At 40.0% G+C, this 18,570-nt stretch overlaps 1 protein-coding gene and 1 long non-coding RNA gene across 5 annotated transcripts in view; one reads left to right on the top strand and one right to left on the bottom strand.

Annotated features, from left to right (window-relative positions):
- The window catches only part of scyl3 (SCY1-like, kinase-like 3), a 29,630-nt gene extending 11,638 nt beyond the window's left edge, over positions 1 to 17,992 (top strand). For 2 of the 4 annotated variants that reach the window (XM_067990426.1, XM_067990429.1), the window contains 9 exons: positions 783 to 885; positions 2,519 to 2,630; positions 3,833 to 3,913; positions 8,009 to 8,148; positions 9,392 to 9,579; positions 13,731 to 13,902; positions 14,226 to 14,411; positions 15,114 to 15,877; positions 17,477 to 17,992. In XM_067990426.1, coding sequence (XP_067846527.1) covers positions 783 to 885; positions 2,519 to 2,630; positions 3,833 to 3,913; positions 8,009 to 8,148; positions 9,392 to 9,579; positions 13,731 to 13,902; positions 14,226 to 14,411; positions 15,114 to 15,877; positions 17,477 to 17,530 — 1,800 coding nt within the window. In that variant the 3' untranslated portion in view covers positions 17,531 to 17,992. The remainder of the gene's footprint in view (positions 1 to 782; positions 886 to 2,518; positions 2,631 to 3,832; positions 3,914 to 8,008; positions 8,149 to 9,391; positions 9,580 to 13,730; positions 13,903 to 14,225; positions 14,412 to 15,113; positions 15,878 to 17,476) is intronic. The other 2 variants (XM_067990428.1, XM_067990427.1) reach the window with 2 other exon arrangements.
- On the bottom strand, positions 711 to 13,073 carry LOC137325386 (uncharacterized). Its single transcript, XR_010963872.1, has 3 exons — positions 12,989 to 13,073; positions 2,857 to 2,928; positions 711 to 904 (listed from the first exon to the last, which is right to left on the bottom strand). It is a non-coding gene; the product is annotated as an uncharacterized lncRNA (long non-coding RNA).
- Positions 17,993 to 18,570: the final 578 nt, after the last annotated feature.

Here is an 18,570-nt window from a genome sequence, read left to right as displayed (position 1 = left end):
TTCCTGATCTGTATTCAGTATAACTATGGCCATTGCACTTCATTACTGACAAATAAAATAACACAGCAGCCAGACAAGTCCCAATACTATTCTGCAAAGCACAGGGTGTTCCCAGAGAGGGTCCTGGGAAAACTGAAGACAATGAAGCTATATGTGACTAAGTATGGGAGTATAGTTTCAAAGACAGTAAAACCAGGAATGGGGAAGTACAAAATTGATGATGGAATCGAGAGAATGAAGGAGCTAATACAGGTTACCAAGAAAACAGGAATGAAAGGAAAAGTAAGTGGACTGGGCTGGGCGGTGGGTGAGAGGTAATACAACGCACGTTGATGCCTGTATCAAGTTTTGACATCTGCAATGTTGTATGGTTGCTTTTCTTTTGATTAGTGTATCAACCTTCTAACAAACTAAAAGCGGAAATCTGAAACAAGCAGAAAATGCTGGAATCACTCAAGCAGCATCTGTGGAGAGAACAGATGAATTAACATTTCGAGTATGAATCCTTTGTCAGAACTCAAAAGAAGTCAGGTTGTTGTCTGCTGCATCACAAGATAAATGCATAGATCTTGTTTGGGGCCTGCAATTTCCCCAGAGTGAGTTGCAAGGCTGACGGGAGGCACTGTGAGCCATTCTTGAATATTGCCTAGTGAACTGCTGTCACAAGCATTGGTCTGACTTCAGTCTCACTCAGAAACTGGGGAGGGGACATAACTTACGTGGAGCAATATGTATTTAAAAAAAAACTAAAGCCTGTTGCAAACTTACCTTGTCTAATTTAGTCTGCAGGTTTTCAGATTCTTCCCAATATGCACGGACATGCTCGAGATGCTTACTCATTTGGGATGATGGTTGAGAAACTCCTTCCATTGCTAAATGATGTGGGTAAGGGTTTTCATGCTGCCTGTTTCAGTGACCATACACAAAATTTACAATTAAAGTAGCTGATGACTGTCAACTAACTACCAGGAAACACACACTAACTGGTCAATGCAAACATTTGCTTCTTTCAAAATAATTATTTTAGTTGTTTCATCGCTGCTATTTATGGTTGGTTTTTTTCCTATCATCTTTGTGTAATTTTTTTTACAAAAGTTACATGTTCTAAGAGCCAATCGTCAGCTTATTTCTACAAATTCCCATACTGTTTAATAAAATTGCTTATCTTTTTATTAAATTATTATCCACAGTACACACCATAGACAAACATGGAGAAATACTGGCAGTGCAGTGTAAAGTGCAATAGATTATACAGAATATACTGGACACTGGCTGACAGCGAGCTACATGCACATAATTCAATCAAATGTTTCTAATTATTTCATAATAACTTGCACTTGTGTAGTATCCTTCATGGAGAAAGAAATTTCAGAGCAATTTACAACGAGGAAGAGGATGCTGATCAGGAGAAGTTAAAGGAAGGAACTGACAGGACAGTCAAAATAAAGCCTTTTGAAGCAAGGGAGAGGGGTAGCTAGGCAAATTGATATTGGGAGAGAATTCTAAACTGTTGAGGCATAATGACTCGAAAGATGATCTTTCATCGTGAAGCGAAGGGAGTGAGTGTCAAGCAGTAATCCAGAATCACAGAAACATTGGGTAAGGGCTGGGATGTGGGGTTGGAAAAGATCACTTTTATATAAGGTGAAACATGACTGTGGAGAGATTGGAGAACTTGAATGAGGACCTTGAAAGTCAGTATGCTGGTGTTGAACCCTCTGGAGCTTGACAAGGACAGTGGTAATAAAAGTGTAGGACTTTGTGTGAGTGAGAGAGAACTTGGTTTACAGAGTTCTGGGTTAATTGAAATGAAGGTTGAAAGTGGGGAGGCTGCAAAAGGGAGCATTGGATAACTCAATTCTCAAGGTGATGAAGTTGTGAATTAGGGTTTTGGCAGTGGAGGGACTACCTTTTTTAAAATTCTTAATTTCATTAAGCACTTGTCCACATAACCCAACAGGAAAAAATATTGTACAGTTGTGTGGGCGGCAATAAGAATTGGGCGGAGAAAGAAAGAAAAAGACTTGTATTTATATAGTGCCTTATATGGACGTCCCAAAGCATTTTACAGCCAATGAAGTACTTTTGAAGTGTAGGCACTGTTGTAACGTAGGAAACACGGCAGCCAATGTGTGCACAGCGAGGTCCTACAAGTGGAGTCATGATAGTAGGTTACCTTTTGTTCTAATGCAATATCAAAGTACACTATCCAAGATGCATCCAAATATTTTTTCTAATGTTATTTTAAAACAAGTTTATTGACCTTGGTGTGTGCTGGAGTTGCACCAAGAGGGGAAAAATGGGGTCTTCTAAAGTCATTTACAGTGTTGTGGCTTTACAAAACAGACATTACTACATAAGTGGTAATGTAAAACATTCATTGTGATAATTCATGGATACTGTTTGAATCTCCAGGAGCTGTTCCCACTGACTGCTGTGCATCAGAGTGCAGAGGCTTGTCTGTATGTTAAGTTGTTGTAATGAATGGAGGTTCAAGGTTAATGCATCTGTCCTCTAGTTGCAGAACATTTGCTGGCAAGTTTCCAAGAAACCTTAAAAGCTGCTCTCCTAAACCCAGATCCTATGCAACGCCCATCTTTACAGAGTTTGTTATCTCATGAGTTTTTCAGGTAAGTGGAGATATCTTTGCAAGTCCCATCTTAGTATAAATCAGTCCAGTATGAGGAACAGGAATTAAAGGTTAGCATTATTACACAATGCCCCATAACAGCATATAATTTGTTTGACAGTATAAAACAGGAAGTCATTAGAAAATAATTTGTGCTAATATGCCTCATAAGATACAAAAGAAAACTTTAAGAATACATGTATCTGATTCTCAGATATTTTGAATACCTGACTGGCTAGTGATGCTGCCAAATCTTCAAACCACCAGTGCAAAGACCAATCTCCAGTGTGGCAAAGAAACTAGAGAAAGTAAGCACAAATGCATCAAGTTTGTGCAGTAAAATCCCACTGAAGTATGTCAGTTGTAAAATAATAAAATGTGATTGTTTCAATTCTGATCTAGACTGCATTTTTAGCTGCCGTATTTAGAAATGAACAAAATAAACAATGCTATGAAGTCTACAGTACTTTTCACAAAGTTTTAAAAACACTATAAAATCCATAGGTAACATAGCATCAGAAAATACAATGCCATTTTATTCAGCGAACACAGAACAGCACGATAAAGATGTTGCATATAACATTTCAGAGCTGTCATTGGTCCATTCTTGTCTAACCTATTAGATGTGTGTGCATGATATGTAGCAAACTTAGTCTACAGTAAGCATATTCACACTGCTTAGGAATGTGTGGGTTTCTGATACCTATCACCTCGAAGTGGTATGTGATTTCCTCGATGTTTGTATGTAGATTAGTGTAGTATAGTGCCGTGATGAATTTGCCACTGAAATTCATCTCCATTTAGATAACTGAAGGAGGAAACTGTATAATGATACCCTATGGCTATGTGTGTTTGCTGTATGCTGAATATTTCCAGAATACACTTGTGTATTGATCTATCATTGTTGTAAGCCATGCATTTAGGATGTCTTTCCATATGAACACACACCTGCTTTGACTTGTTTTTGTAAAATGCTAGAGGGAAGTCTGTTCAGGATGTGTTTTATGTGTGATATGTTGTCATTGTGCTAAGTTACAGGTCCAAGATTACTGCACCTTGGGTAGCTTCACAGTGGCACTGATTGTAGATGAGAAAAAAAGTCCCTGTCCAAGTCCATTTTATAGACTAAAACATTTAGATCGTTGATACTTTGTGTTTGTGGTTGTAGCAATTAGCTGATAAATGCTGTCTTTTTTTAACCAGCAGGAACGAGTTCTTGGAAGTTGTGAATTTTTTAAAAAGCTTGACACTGAAAACCGAGGATGAAAAGAACGAGTTTTTCAAGTGGGTATTCTATTTGTCACTGAATCCTATCTTTAAAAAATCTGATATTGTCCAACAGCTACAAAAAATAATCGGATCCTAAAAATTACAGATAAAATATGTTGAGCAATTGAAGGGTGGCCTCTGTTATATATTGTAGAAATTCCACAAATTTGATCATGAAGGGGCATCATGTCAAAGCCCATTGCTGTCCTCAACTGACATCCACACGTACACACTGTCCAGTGGGGGTCACTGGACAACAGTTAGGAATGGGAACCCTGACGGACTTCTGAGTTTCCTCTCCCTTCCCTAGCCCAGGGACGCTGAAGCCAACTGTAGCACTCCTCAGCAACTCCAGCTGACTCCACATAGACTGAAGATCAAACCAAGGACTTTCCTGGTCTTAGTACCTCAACAGGCAGTGTATTTATGCACTCCCCCCTCCAGGGGCGATAACAGTCAATTACAACCCACCTTTGTATCCATTCTATCATTGGTAGTATATTAGGTTATTTTTGAAATTTGTCAGTTCAGCAACTACTTTTTTTTCCAAATAGTGGATTCACTATCGGAAACTTCATGATTGATATATGGAGAATCTTTAAATCCACCTTCTAATAGTTGGGATTTTGAAACTAGAATCATAGATGTGGAGATGCCGGTGATGGACTGGGGTTGACAATTGTAAACAATTTTACAACACCAAGTTATAGTCCAGCAATTTTATTTTAAATTCACAAGCTTTCGGAGATTTTCTCCTTCCTCAGGCAAATGTTTCAAGAGCTCCTTGAAGCCTACGCATTTATACATATTGAACAATACATGGTGTTTACAGACTGCCCCTGCAACTGCCCGTTGCCAAGGGGCAGTCTGTAAACACCATGTATTGTTCAATACATGGTGGCCAAGGCGTACTCCAAGGCGGCCTTCGAGACACACGACAACGCAAAATCGTCGAGCAGAAATTGATAGCCAAGTTCCGCACCCATGAGGACGGCCTCAACCGGGATCTTGGGTTCATGTCACGCTACACGTTACCCCACCAGCGAACAAATGTTATCTGTTTTTAATATAATGGGTCATTTGCTGGCTCTCTCTGCCTTCCGGATGTTTCTGCCTCTCTCTGTGTTTTTTTTTTTCTCTGTTTTTTTTCCCTGTTTGTTTTTTTGTTGAATGTGTATTCGGGGGTTCTGCAGATGACACCTCTCTGTCTGAACACGGTGATTGCCTTGGCAACGGGCAGTTGCAGGGGCAGTCTGTAAACACCATGTATTGTTCAATATGTATAAATGCGTAGGCTTCAAGGAGCTCTTGAAACATTTGCCTGAGGAAGGAGAAAATCTCCGAAAGCTTGTGAATTTAAAATAAAATTGCTGGACTATAACTTGGTGTTGTAAAATTGTTTACTAGAATCATAGAATCATAGAAGTTTACAACATGGAAACAGGCCCTTCGGCCCAACATGTCCATGTCGCCCAGTTTATACCACTAAGCTAGTCCCAATTGCCTGCACTTGGCCCATATCCCTCTATACCCATCTTACCCATGTAACTGTCCAAATGCTTTTTAAAAGACAAAATTGTACCTGCCTCTACTGCTGCCTCTGACAGCTCGTTCCAGACACTCACCACCCTTTGAGTGAAAAAACTGCCCCTCTGGACCCTTTTGTATCTCTCCCCTCTCACCTTAAATCTATGCCCCCTTGTTATAGACTCCCCTACCTTTGGGAAAAGATTTTGACTACCTTATCTATGCCCCTCATTATTTTATAGACTTCTATAAGATCACCCCTAAACCTCCTACTCTCCAGGGAAAAAAGTCTCAGTCTATCCAACCTCTCCCTATAAGTCAAACCATCAAGTCCCGGTAGCATCCTGGTAAATCTTTTCTGCACTCTTTCTAGTTTAATAATATCCTTTCTATAATAGGGTGACCAGAACTGTACACCGTATTCCAAGTGTGGCCTTACTAATGTCTTGTACAACTTCAACAAGACATCCCAACTCCTGTATTCAATGTTCTGACCAATGAAACCAAGCATGCTGAATGCCTTCTTCACCACCCTATCCACCTGTGACTCCACTTTCAAGGAGCTATGAACCTGTACTCCTAGATCTCTTTGTTCTATAACTCTCCCCAACGCCCTACCATTAACGGAGTAGGTCCTGGCCCGATTTGATCTACCAAAATGCATCACCTCACATTTATCTAAATTAAACTCCATCTGCCATTCATCGGCCCACTGGCCCAATTTATCAAGATCCCGTTGCAATCCTAGATAACCACCTTCACTGTCCACAATGCCACCAATCTTGGTGTCATCTGCAAACTTACTAACCATACCTCCTAAATTCTCATCCAAATCATTAATATAAATAACAAATAACAGCGGACCCAGCACCGATCCCTGAGGCACACCGCTGGTCACAGGCCTCCAGTTTGAAAAACAACCCTCTACAACCGCCCTCTGTCTTCTGTCGTCAATCCAATTTTGTATCCAATTGGCTACCTCACCTTGGATCCCGTGAGATTTAACCTTATGTAACAACCTACCATGCGGTACCTTGTCAAAGGCTTTGCTAAAGTCCATGTAGACCACGTCTACTGCACAGCCCTCATCTATCTTCTTGGTTACCCCTTCAAAAAACTCAATCAAATTCGTGAGACATGATTTTCCTCTCACAAAACCATGCTGACTGTTCCTAATCAGTCCCTGCCTCTCCAAATGCCTGTAGATCCTGTCTCTCAGAATACCCTCTAACAACTTACCCACTACAGATGTCAGGCTCACCGGTCTGGAGTTCCCAGGCTTTTCCCTGCCGTCCTTCTTAAACAAAGGCACAACATTTGCTACCCTCCAATCTTCAGGCACCTCACCTGTAGCTGTCGATGATTCAAATATCTCTGCTAGGGGACCTGCAATTTCCTCCCTAACCTCCCATAACGTCCTGGGATACATTTCATCAGGTCCCGGAGATTTAATACCTAATACCTAAAGATCACGTGATATCTTGCGGTGAATATCAAAACTGCAACACTAGTGAAGTAAGTGTCCATTAAGGGGTAGTTTATTTTATTTAAAAACTAAGGATCTGAAATAAGATTTTGAATATCGATAGGATGGAAACACAAATTGCCTTCTATAAGAAAAATTCCTACATTCAAGTATAGACTGAATGGAGTCCATCATCCTTTGGTAGTAAAGATCATGAGTGCTAAAGGTGCCTCTATCATTTTGTTCTGATTTTTAATTTTTCAGGATATTATGTACCATACACTCATACCACACTGCCTTGTAGAGCTGTTCATAACATTGGAATACCTTTGCTCCTTTTGTTCTGATACAAATTTTGATGTCCTAAACACCCCATAGATTGGCTTTCTATTAAGTTTTATTTCTGCCCGAATTCAGTTTTTTTTAAAAAAACACATCAGCTGTAGTAAGCAAATCTATGGCTTTTCTAAGTCCATTAAACCGAGTGAACCTGAATGTTCGTTATCAAAAAAACATCAGCAAAGCAATTCTGAAAGGAACAACTAAAATACTTTAATCAAATAATAAGTGACCGGTGCTAAAATTTGATGCATCCTCAGCATTGCCTCCCACATAGAACTTCACTCAACAATTTGTACGTGATTTGGGTGACTTGTAGGTTCACTCTATATCACTGCAACCTACCACTATAGAGAGATGATGACATGCTTCCTGCGCCAAACAGGGAATGCATATAGTACTTATAGTATTTGGCGGAGCAGGCTCGAGGGGCCGATTGGCCTACTCCTGCTCCTATTTCTACTGCACCAGTGTGACATTTTTCATTTCCCATTCTGTGGCCTCTGAGTGAGATTTCCAAATTAGTTGTAATTAATACTATATTGGCGGTAAGTTTTGTGCTGTGCCCACAAGGAACTGGATTGAGACTGCCCAAACATCTCTCATAAGATCCTTACAGCCAGGAGGGATTTTCATTGCATCAGACTTAGTTGGATTTCATGCATCACTCAGTCTGCCCAATGAAATGTGCTTTGGAGTGCATTTTTCCCAACCCTCCTCCCCCGGAGTAGAGTTTGTGCATATAGAGAGTGGTGTTGATGCTGCTTTGTTTCATACAGGTTCCTGTTGGATCGCGTTCAGACCTTGCCTGAAGATCTCATGGCCTCTCGTCTGGTGCCACAGCTGCTAACTCCACTGGTGTTTGCAGAACCAGTGGCGATCAAAAGCTTCCTTCCTCACCTTCTCAGGCCAAAGAAAGGTATGTTCAGTACATCGGTCCTTAACAGTCTAATAGCCGTGTATCTCACAAACAAATACACAGCAATTTGAGGACAAGCCCGTTATGAACTTCGTGTAAAGTATTTGAGCAGCCTTAATCTTTAGTTTTAGACATGACTGAAAGATCAACGTGTCAGCAGTACTAAAACTATGTAGTGGTAATTTCCTGTATTATATTATCCACATATATAGGTGGAGAATGAGCAGCACTGCATGTTAAAGGACCAATGTAATACATCACAAAATGATAGATCAACATCTGAAAGAGAAACACAGATTGACCATTTTTGGGGGTTGATCCTTCACGCCCAGAACATTGTCCTGTTGTTCTTTCAGTTGCTGACTTGACTGGCTGTGCATTTCCAGCATTTGCAGTTTTTCTTTATAATTGCTGTTCAGAGTGCCAGAGGATTATAGGTTAATTTTTAAAGCTGTCCCCCAAGTTTGATTAACCCATGGCATTTTCTGCTAATTTAATCATTACCAACAGTAGCTGTTTTATCATTTGATATGATATGGGAAATATTTTGTCTTAGAATGTTATTATTGTAACTAGCTTTAGACTTGTATTGATGGGCACTGCTATATTGCAGTTTCGTGTGGGTTTGAATTCCCTTCTAGACTAATGGATGATGGACTCTGCTTTTTGTCAATTGCAAGGGTGCGACGTGAAGTGAATTCAGTTAGTCTTTATTGGGTCCCAATGAGTGTGGCTCCAAAGCAGAAAACTGTCCACAAATTGGCAATCTCTGAGAAACCATAAGCAGCACAAGATTTGAATTGGCGTTGGTGATATCATGTCAATTTCCACACTTGCGCAGTAAATCGTACTACATGCAGTAACTACTGCAATTTTGTACAAGAAGTCTCCAGAAGCCATGAAAATGGCTGTTTGAGTAATACATTTACTTGCCCTATCTATAAGCTGGCTGGTGTTTGAGGTGTGGTGGAATATATCCTGAGTTTAGGGTTCAGGCATAATTTTGGAGCACCATAGAGCTTTATTTTAAATTTGGTTGCACTAAATTGGACCGTGCAATGTTTGGTGCTGACACTGGATGCCCTAAGTGAAAAGGAGTTCTGTTCCTCACCACTTACCCCTCTTTATCTCGAACACAAAAATTCATCAAAAATAAATGTACTGTTGGGGAGAATAAAAACATGAAATGTTGAAAGATGCAGTTGTGCAACAACTAAGCTGTTCGAATTGCCTTACTCTGTAGACTCATCTAGTGGTGATGAATTCAGTTGCCTCCTGTCACCCAATGTCTTTCGGGAACATGTGATCCCCATTCTGTTGAAACTCTATAATGTGCGAGAGGAGCACGTGCGAATGGTACTGTTGTCTCACCTGGACGCTTATGTGGACCTTTTTCCACTGGGAGACCTACAGGAAATCATTCTTCCACAGGTGGGTAAAAGATGTGGGACACTAATTTCTTTACAGCATAAGTAAAGTACAATACAAGTCAATTGTTTGAGATGTTTTGTACTAGTAAATTTTGGATTGTCAGTTATGCATTTTTCCTGTTTATGGATTTAATTCCCTCTGCATAATTTATAGTGACTCTCAACACATTCATGTAAATTGCATTCAAAAAGCTCCTTTCACGTCCTCGTGAATGTAGGCAAAAGCAGCAGCCAATTTGCGCACAGTGAGGTCCCACAAACAAGTGTTTGAAAGGGAAAAAAGTGAATCAGCTGCTAAGATTCTAGACTTGGGTAATGCCGACTTCAATGGGATGAGACAGAGACTGTCCACAGTAAACTGGGCAAATCTGTTAATGGGTAAAACGACTGATGATCAGTGGAAATGTTTAAAGAAACATTTAACGTGATACAGAACCAGTTTATACCCTTGAGGGGCAAGAACTCTACTTGCCAAAAAAAAACAGCCATGGACAACTAGAGAGGTAAGGGACAGTATAAGACATAAGGAAAGGGCATATAAAAAGGCAAAACATGGCACAGATCCTGACGAATGGGAAAGATACAAAGATCAACAAAGGGTCACAAAACAGATAGTAAGAGCTACAAAAAGAGAGTATGAAAAGAAACTTGCAAGGGATATCAAAACCAATACGAAGAACTTTTATAGTTATATTAGGAAAAAGAGGGTGGTCAGGAGCAGTGTTGGCCCCTTAAACTGAAAGTGGGGATATTGTCATTGACAATGGGGAAATGGCGGACATGTTGACTAATTACTTTGTGTCAGTATTTACAGTAGATAAAGAGGATAGCATGCCGGAAATCCCAAGAAAACTAATATTGAATCGGGGACAGGGACTCAATAAAATTAACATAAGTAAAGCAACAGTAATGAAGAAAATAATAGCACTAAAGAGTGACAAATCCCCAGGACCAGATGGTTTCCATCCCAGGGTTTTAAAGGAAGTAGGTGAGCACATTGCAGATGCCCTAACTCTAATCTTTCAAAGTTCTCTAGATTCAGGAACTGTCCCTCTAGATTGGAAAATTGCACATGTCACTCTGCTCTTTAAGAAAGGAGAGAGAGGGAAACCGGGGAATTATAGACCAGTTCACCTAACATCTGTTGTGAGGAAAATGCTGGAGTCTATAATTAAGGATAGGGTGACTGAACACCTCGAGAATTTTCAGCTAATCAGAGAAAGCCAGCATGGATTTGTGAAAGGTAGGTTGTGCTTGACAAACCTGATTGAATTTTTTGAAGAGTGACTAAAGTAGTGGACAGGGGAATGTCAATGGATGTTATTTATATGGACTTCCAGAAGGCATTTGATAAAGTCCCACATAAGAGACTGTTAGCTAAGTTAGAAACCCATGGAATTGAGGGAAAAGTACGGACTTGGTTAGGAAGTTGGTTGGGCGAAAGACGACAGAGAGTAGGGATAACGCGTAGGTACTCATTGGCAGGATGTGACTAATGGAGTCCCGCAGGGATCTGTCTTGGGGCCTCAATTATTCACAATATTTATTAACGACTTAGATGAAGGCATAGAAAGTCTCATATCTAAGTTTGCCGATGACGCAAAGATTGGTGGCATTGTAAGCAGAGTAGATGAAAACATAAAATTACAAAGGGATATTGATAGATTAGGTGAATGGGCAAAACTGTGGCAAATGGAATTCAATGTCGGCAAATGTGAGGTCATCCACTTTGGATCAAAAAAGGATAGAACAGGTTACTTTCTAAATGGTAAAAAGTTAAAAACAGAGGATGTCCAAAGGGATTCAGGTACATAGATCATTGAAGTGTCATGAACACGTGCAGAAAATAATCAATAATGCTATCCATTATATCTAGAGGACTAGAGTACAAGGGGGCAGAAGTTATGCTGCAGCTATACAAAACCCTGGTTAGACTACACCTGGAGTACTGAGAGCAGTTCTGGGCACTGCACCTTCGGAAGGACATGTTGGCTTTGGAGGGAATGCAGCGTAGGTTTACTAGAATAATTCCCGGACTTCAAGGGTTAAGTTACGAGGAGCGATTACACAAATTGGGGTTGTGTTCTCTGGAGTTTAGAAGGTTAAGGGGTGATCTGATCGAAGTTTATAAGATATTAAGGGGAACAGATAGGGTGGATAGAGAGAAACTATTTCTGCTGGTTGGGGATTCTAGGAGTAGGGGGCACAGTCTAAAAATTAGAGCCAGACCTTTCAGGAGTGAGATTAGAAAACATTTCTACACACAAAGGGTGGTAGAAGTTTGGAACTCTCTTCTGCAAACGGTAATTGATACTAGCTCAATTGCTAAATTTATATCTGAGATATAGCTTTTTGGCAACCAAAGGTATTAAGGGATATGGGCCAAAGGCAGGTATATGGAGTTAGATCACAGATCAGCCATGATCTTATCATGATGTGGAGATGCCGGTGATGGACTGGAGTTGACAATTGTAAACAATTTTGCAACACCAAGTTATAGTCCAGCAATTTTATTTTAAATTCACATTAATGAATTTAATGAATTAATGAATTCACATTAATGAATTTAAAATAAAATTGCTGGACTATAACTTGGTGTTGCAAAATTGTTTACAATGATCTTATCAAATGGCGGAGCAGGCACGAGGGGCTGAATGGCCTACTCCTGTTCCCATATTCCTATGTTCCTAACAGTGAAATATGTGACTGAGTAATCAGTTTTTGAAGGTGTTGGTTGAGGGATAAATGTTGGTTAGGACACGGGGGAAAACTCCTTTTGCTCTTCTATGAATAGTGCCATTGCATCTTTTACATCCACCTGAGAGGGCAGACACGGTTTAATGTCTTGTCTGAAAGATGTTGCCTATTATAGTGCAGCCCTTCCTTAGTTCTGCACTGAATTGCCAGCCTACATTGTGCTCATGTTTCTGAAATGAATAAACGACCCTTTGATTCGGGTGAGAGTACTATCACTGAGCCAAAGGAGACACCCCAAAACAGACATGAATCCATTTGATTTGCATAAATATGTTCTTGTATGAAATTCTCACTTGATACAGTTTAAAAACAAACTTTGAATGCATTCTTATACCTGGGAATGCCTCAGTTTATTTCACCTATAAATTTAGTGGGCAATGCTCATGCTACTCAGTACTGTTAAATGTGCTTGTACATTTCTGTGAATGAGGTTTTTGAGACTGTTGTACATTCTTGCACCTTTTCTTGAGAGCATGAGAAAACTGAAAGCTCTTAAAGGCCTTTTAGTTATTTTGTGATCATGGTTTAAAACTCTTACTGAGATTAGATTTAGAACACATTTCCATCTTAAAAGGGGAAGAAGGTTTCGGAGTACTTTCAAATTACTCCCTCATTGTCTATTTTTAAAGGTTTCCATTAAGGTAAAAACTTACCATGTCTGGTTTCATTTTCTCCAAGCTGAAGTGATGTCACTGACAGGTAGGGTGTGCCTTACATCCCAGTACAGTTCTATTGATTGCAATGAAAGAAAAAAGACTTGCATTTATATGGCGCCTTTCACGACCTTAAGACGTTCCAAAGCGTTTACAGCCAATGAAGTACTGTAGGAAACATGGCAGCCAATTTGCCCACAGTAAGGTCCCACAAACAGCAATGTGATAATGACCAGATAATCTATTTTTAGTAATGTTGGTTGTGGGATAAATATTAGCCAGGACATCAGGGAGAACTCTTCGAAATAGCTCCATGGGGTCTTTTTATGTCTACCAAGAGGGCGGACAGGGCCTTGGTTTAACGTCTCATCCGAAAGACAGCACCTCTGACGGTGCAGCACTCCCTTAGTACTGCACTAGATTGTCAGCCTAGATTTTATGCTCAAGTCTCTAGAGTGGGAATTGAACCCACGACCTTCTGACTCTGAGGTGAGAGTGCTACCACTGAGCCACAGCTGACACCTAATTGACAGTTGACAATGGAGACCTCAGCTTTGGACAGGCTTAGTAACTAGTCTGGAGCCACCTAGCACAGTGAAATACTACCAGCTGGTTATGCAGTTAATACAAAGCTCCTTGTAGTATACTGTGAAGTGTTTTATTTCAATAAGTGAATCTTCCCTCAATCAAGGAATTTACTTTTATTTTCTATGAGATACTGAATCCACATTTTCTGTTTTAGGTATTACTGGGGCTAAGAGATACCAGCAACACTCTGGTATCAGCAACACTCTGTAGCCTAGCAGAGCTGGTGCCAATTCTTGGAGCCGAGGTAGTGGTTGGAGGTGAAAGAGCAAAGATCTTCAAACGTACAACGCCCAACTTCACCAAATCAACTGAGATCACCCCTGAAGGTAGGACATAAAATTGCTGACACTTTCTTTAAATTTCATGATCATTGAGCCCTGGTTGACAGCTTTTTGAAGTTTTAGCATGTAAGGGACAAGTAAACAGATTAATGACAAGACCTCAATAAAAATGTGTGCTTAAGATTGTATTTGTGTTGAGAATGCAGTTAACGTAGTTACAATGTCCTATATTTGGAGTATATTTTGAGGGATTGAAATATTATTAATGGAAGTCTGTTTATCCCATTATTCTGATGAATTTGAAAAATCATAACAGTTGCTATGGCTCAACTTTGATTTGTAATCTTTCTCTTACTCTTTTTTTGAAGGTTCCCCTGCACATGTCAGCAACAGTCATAAGCATCACAGTTCTCTGGCTTTGAATAACAATTCATTCAAACTGTTTTCCAAGAACTCTGAGCCTGATAAGATGCCCACAAGTGGGATGGAAAAAGTTGGAACAAATCTCACTCAAAACCAGCAGCCTGCAAGGTTTCATTTACCGGCCAAAACAGGTAACCTTTTGAAAGGCAACACAAACTCAGACTATTATGCACTCCACTGAAATTAGGTTTTTCTTGCCTGCCACATGTGGAGTACACATAAGCATGACCCAGATGAGGGTATCTTTACTGTCTGTGTGCCTTTAAATATTTATTTTACATTTTGAGTCTGGCAATCAACACGCAATAAAGAACCTGGAGTCACTAGAAAATTAAAAATATATTAAAAGCTGATAACAGCTGCATAAAGAGTTTTAGAATTAAGGTACAGACACTGAAATATACTGTTTAAGATTTTTATTGATGTAAATGCTGCGCTGTCTAAAGGTGATCTTTTTAGACAGATGATTTCATTAACTGACGAGGCTCCATAAAATAGAAAAGATACATATTTGCAGCAATTCACTAAGTGTCCAGGTTGGATGGTTGGTTTGAGAGTAAACTCCAACCCATTTTCCCAAGTCCGTAACATTGGGGTGGGAAGAAGAGAAAATGAGGGATGGTGGTCAGTGGTTGAATTGCAAATGTGTGTATGTATACATTTTTTTTAATGCTTGCTTAATTCACCCCATGCCTACTTGTAACTCAGCATGTTTAATAGTATTTCTGATGGCTTAATGCGATTGTCATGTGACTGACGGGTTGCATTTTACTTAGTATCCATAAGTACTTTGTTATGGTTAGTAATTTCAGCTTTTTTCTTTACGAACATAGTAGGCCAGTATGAAGAACCAACACTCATAATATCAATGAATGGCGTTTCAGATGCTGACAGCACACACAAGGTACTGACCCATGAATCTGCTGAGGATTGGCCAGACTGGAGCAAGTCGGAGGAGAATGAAAGAAATGTAGGAATTCAGCTCGAGCCTAAAAAAGATTGCATCATTGCAGGAAAGCAATCTGAGAACATTACTGTAGATGATGAACCATGGGATGACTTCGAACCTACTGAAGATGATCATATTAAGACAGTAAAACCAGAACAGACAATTAAACTGCAGACTTCTGACTTATCCATTACTGGGAGTAAGGCCCAGTCCAAAGGCATGAAACTTTCTTTAGCACTGAAAACCGATTCTATAACATCATGCAAGAGTTGGGGGAATGATAACTGGAACCAGCAGAATGTGGCTGAAAAGGAAAGTAAAAGAACAGATTCAATTGCACAAATGTCCTCTAGGCAGAAAACTACGGTGAAAAAAACATTCTTGAACGAGGGGCTAGGGGAGGAGTTCACCATAAACGTCAAGAAAAGGCCGGGGAGAGACCCTGAACTAGATCTCTTTGCTGATATGATGCCAGACATTAAATTGTCTTCCACAGACTTGTTAGTGCCAACACAAAGAACAGATCTAGCTAATTCTGCCAAAGCAACTGAAGCACCATCAAAGCATACAGAGAAGATGTTGACAGCAATAGATAATTCACAAACTTTAGTACTTACATCAAAGTTTGCTGCAGCAGATGTTGTTGAGGTGAGTTGCCAACTTAACAAAACCACTGGTATGCTCGCAATTCCTAATCCTTTTTACTATGGTACATAAGGCTCGGATACACTATCCTGAAATCTTTGGTAGACTGAAGTAGGCTTGTTCCTGTGGGGTTGTTGTACTGAATCCGCCTCATTTCTATGATACAAAAATACAGGGGCTGGGAGACAAGGCAAATATGAACACAGTAGTTGGGGCAGGAAGCAGCAGCATGAGCACTTTGCCAATTATAGGCAGCCAAAGAGGGGGAATTAATTACAGCCTCATCTTCCTGCTGCCCTTTCAGTACTGCATTGGATGAAGAGAATCACCAATGTCGGGACTGGTCACAAGATGGGAAATATAAAGTGGGAGATGGGTGCCGCTGAAACCAGATGTGTGCCAGTGTGCATAGGGCGCAGCCAGCGGGTGGTTCAAAGGAAGGGAGAAGCACATACCCAGATTGGGCAGTTATACCATGCAACACTGGCAGAAAAGATTTTCTCAAGGGCAATAAATATGCAGTGCCACTGGTAACAGCAAACAATGGCTGCATACAAGCCAGCAGGAGCACCAGAGGCATCTAGAAAATCTCTAATAAGCCAGCAAAACTTTCTCCTGTGGTGCACAGATACTAAAAGGAATGAGAGTTCCTTTCATGGACCAGTGGAGCTTTACACCAAATGTATGTATTAAAGATGCATAAACAACAGATTTAGTAATACCATGCTGTAATAATGGGCCAGAATTTACTGTAGCTGGCGAACAAATGGCGCTAGACTTACCCTTGCCCATTTAATTTGAGCTTTTGCACAGCAAGTTGCTGTAAGTGAGAGATCGAAATGCTGCGGCGCCCTCTTCAGGGCATCTGGGTGAACGGGACAAGTAACTATCTCCTTAACCATATCAGACTGAAGAATTGTTAATGAACAGCGCAGTCTGAACGAGGAAGTGTAAATTAGAATAGTGAATTCAACATCGAATCAGGTACAGAACGCAGAATAAGGAGAGCGAAAAAAAATTTGGATTCAGAGCGAAAGAAAAAGTAAAACAAAAATGTAATTAAAATTTTTTTTTTAAAAATCTCCAACAATTAAAAGCTGAGGAATGAGATCCATACTTGTAAAAGTTAATTTTCAATGCCAGAGAGGTTGTTTAGTAGTAATTTACACACCATGCCATTAAAAAGGGTACTTAGACTGAAATGGATATGCCCTAACTTTTTGTGGTGAATTTAGAATGTATCTACTATGCAAGTACAGGAACTTTATGCCGTTCAATGAATTTGAGCAGCGTGTCAGATAGCGAGATCCCATTTTTGGGAAGCTAATGGTGGAGCGGCACATCTCGGACAGCAACTTCCCAATTTTCGTGATTAATCACGCATTGGCCCTCACCTGAATGTGCTGTGTGATTTGTGTGTAAATAACGGTGAGCATCGTTAGCCTCACTGTTACTGGCCCAGTATCCTCTGCTGTTGCATTCTAGGATTCCTCGTAAGAAGACCTGTAAACTCTTTGCTCTAGGAGAACCGGGTTTATAGCAATTTGAGATTATAGTAAGTGGTTATCTTAAACATTTACTGTATGTTTTTGTCATTTACAGATAGAAACTGAAGGCTGGGAGGATGATCTGAACTGGGAGAACAATAGTTGGTAGAATAAAAGAATGTTCCTAAAACAGTTTCATAAATGAAGATCAACATCTTATGATTTAGATACAGGTTCCAAATGCAAACCTCAAACTTTCTTCCCCTCCTCCCAATATCCTTTGACCACACCTTGTCAGACCATTGCCAATTGGCTTTGCTTTTGTTTTGGACAATAAGGACATTGAGCATAGCTGGCTGGGATGAAGAATAATAAAAGATAGTGGTATTTGAATGTATCTGCAAACATCTGAAAGAACAGCTTTTGAAGAGTACCCTTAGAGGAATATTCTAGGAACTACACAGCAGCATCAACTCTATTAGCTGTTTGCTTCTCTTAGTGTTCACTCTGATAACCATTGTTTTAGTGATGTTTACTGTAACAAGTACCAGAACTGCTTTATTCAGATATTGACTCTTTTGTAAAGATCTTTATTTAAATGTTACATGGTGGGGGGTGGGTGGGGGGGGGGGGGGGGCGTTGGTGGGAAGTGTACTAGTGGTTTCTCCCGTGGCCTGCGTTTGAATCTATATGATAAATTGATTGCAAGTTTCTTCAGTGAAAAGTTTGGGCAGTCCATATTCTGGTGTAAGTAGTGATAATTACTATTTATCTTTGTGTACATTTACACTATAAAACTTCAATATACATACAGCCTGAAGCCACAGCCTAATCCCACCTGACAATGGAGTAAAGTAGAGTGAGACTCCCTGGAGGAGTTAATTTCGCTCAGGAGTCACGTTCGGCCTAAACAACTGATTTATACTATACAGCTTTGGAGTTGATGCGAAGTTGAAGCCACTATGCACCAAACTTGTAGAGTAAATGCACCATTAACTGTCAAATGTTTCTCAAACACCCATGACATTAATATATTCATTAACTTGGAATAAAGCCCTACATTAGGAACTCCATACTATCAGTTTAAGTTAGCAAATTTAAAGATTGCAGCAAACCCTTATTGAAGGTAATCAGATAGTTTTGAAATATAGTTGCTCCTTTTCCTGAAAATAGTAGTTAGTGTTTTGAGTTGCAACATATGTAAGTATC

The sequence above is a fragment of the Heptranchias perlo genome, chromosome 9, assembly GCF_035084215.1.
Source record: "Heptranchias perlo isolate sHepPer1 chromosome 9, sHepPer1.hap1, whole genome shotgun sequence".
Taxonomy (NCBI): Eukaryota; Metazoa; Chordata; class Chondrichthyes; order Hexanchiformes; family Hexanchidae; genus Heptranchias; species Heptranchias perlo.
This window is presented reverse-complemented; position numbering and strand designations above follow the sequence as displayed.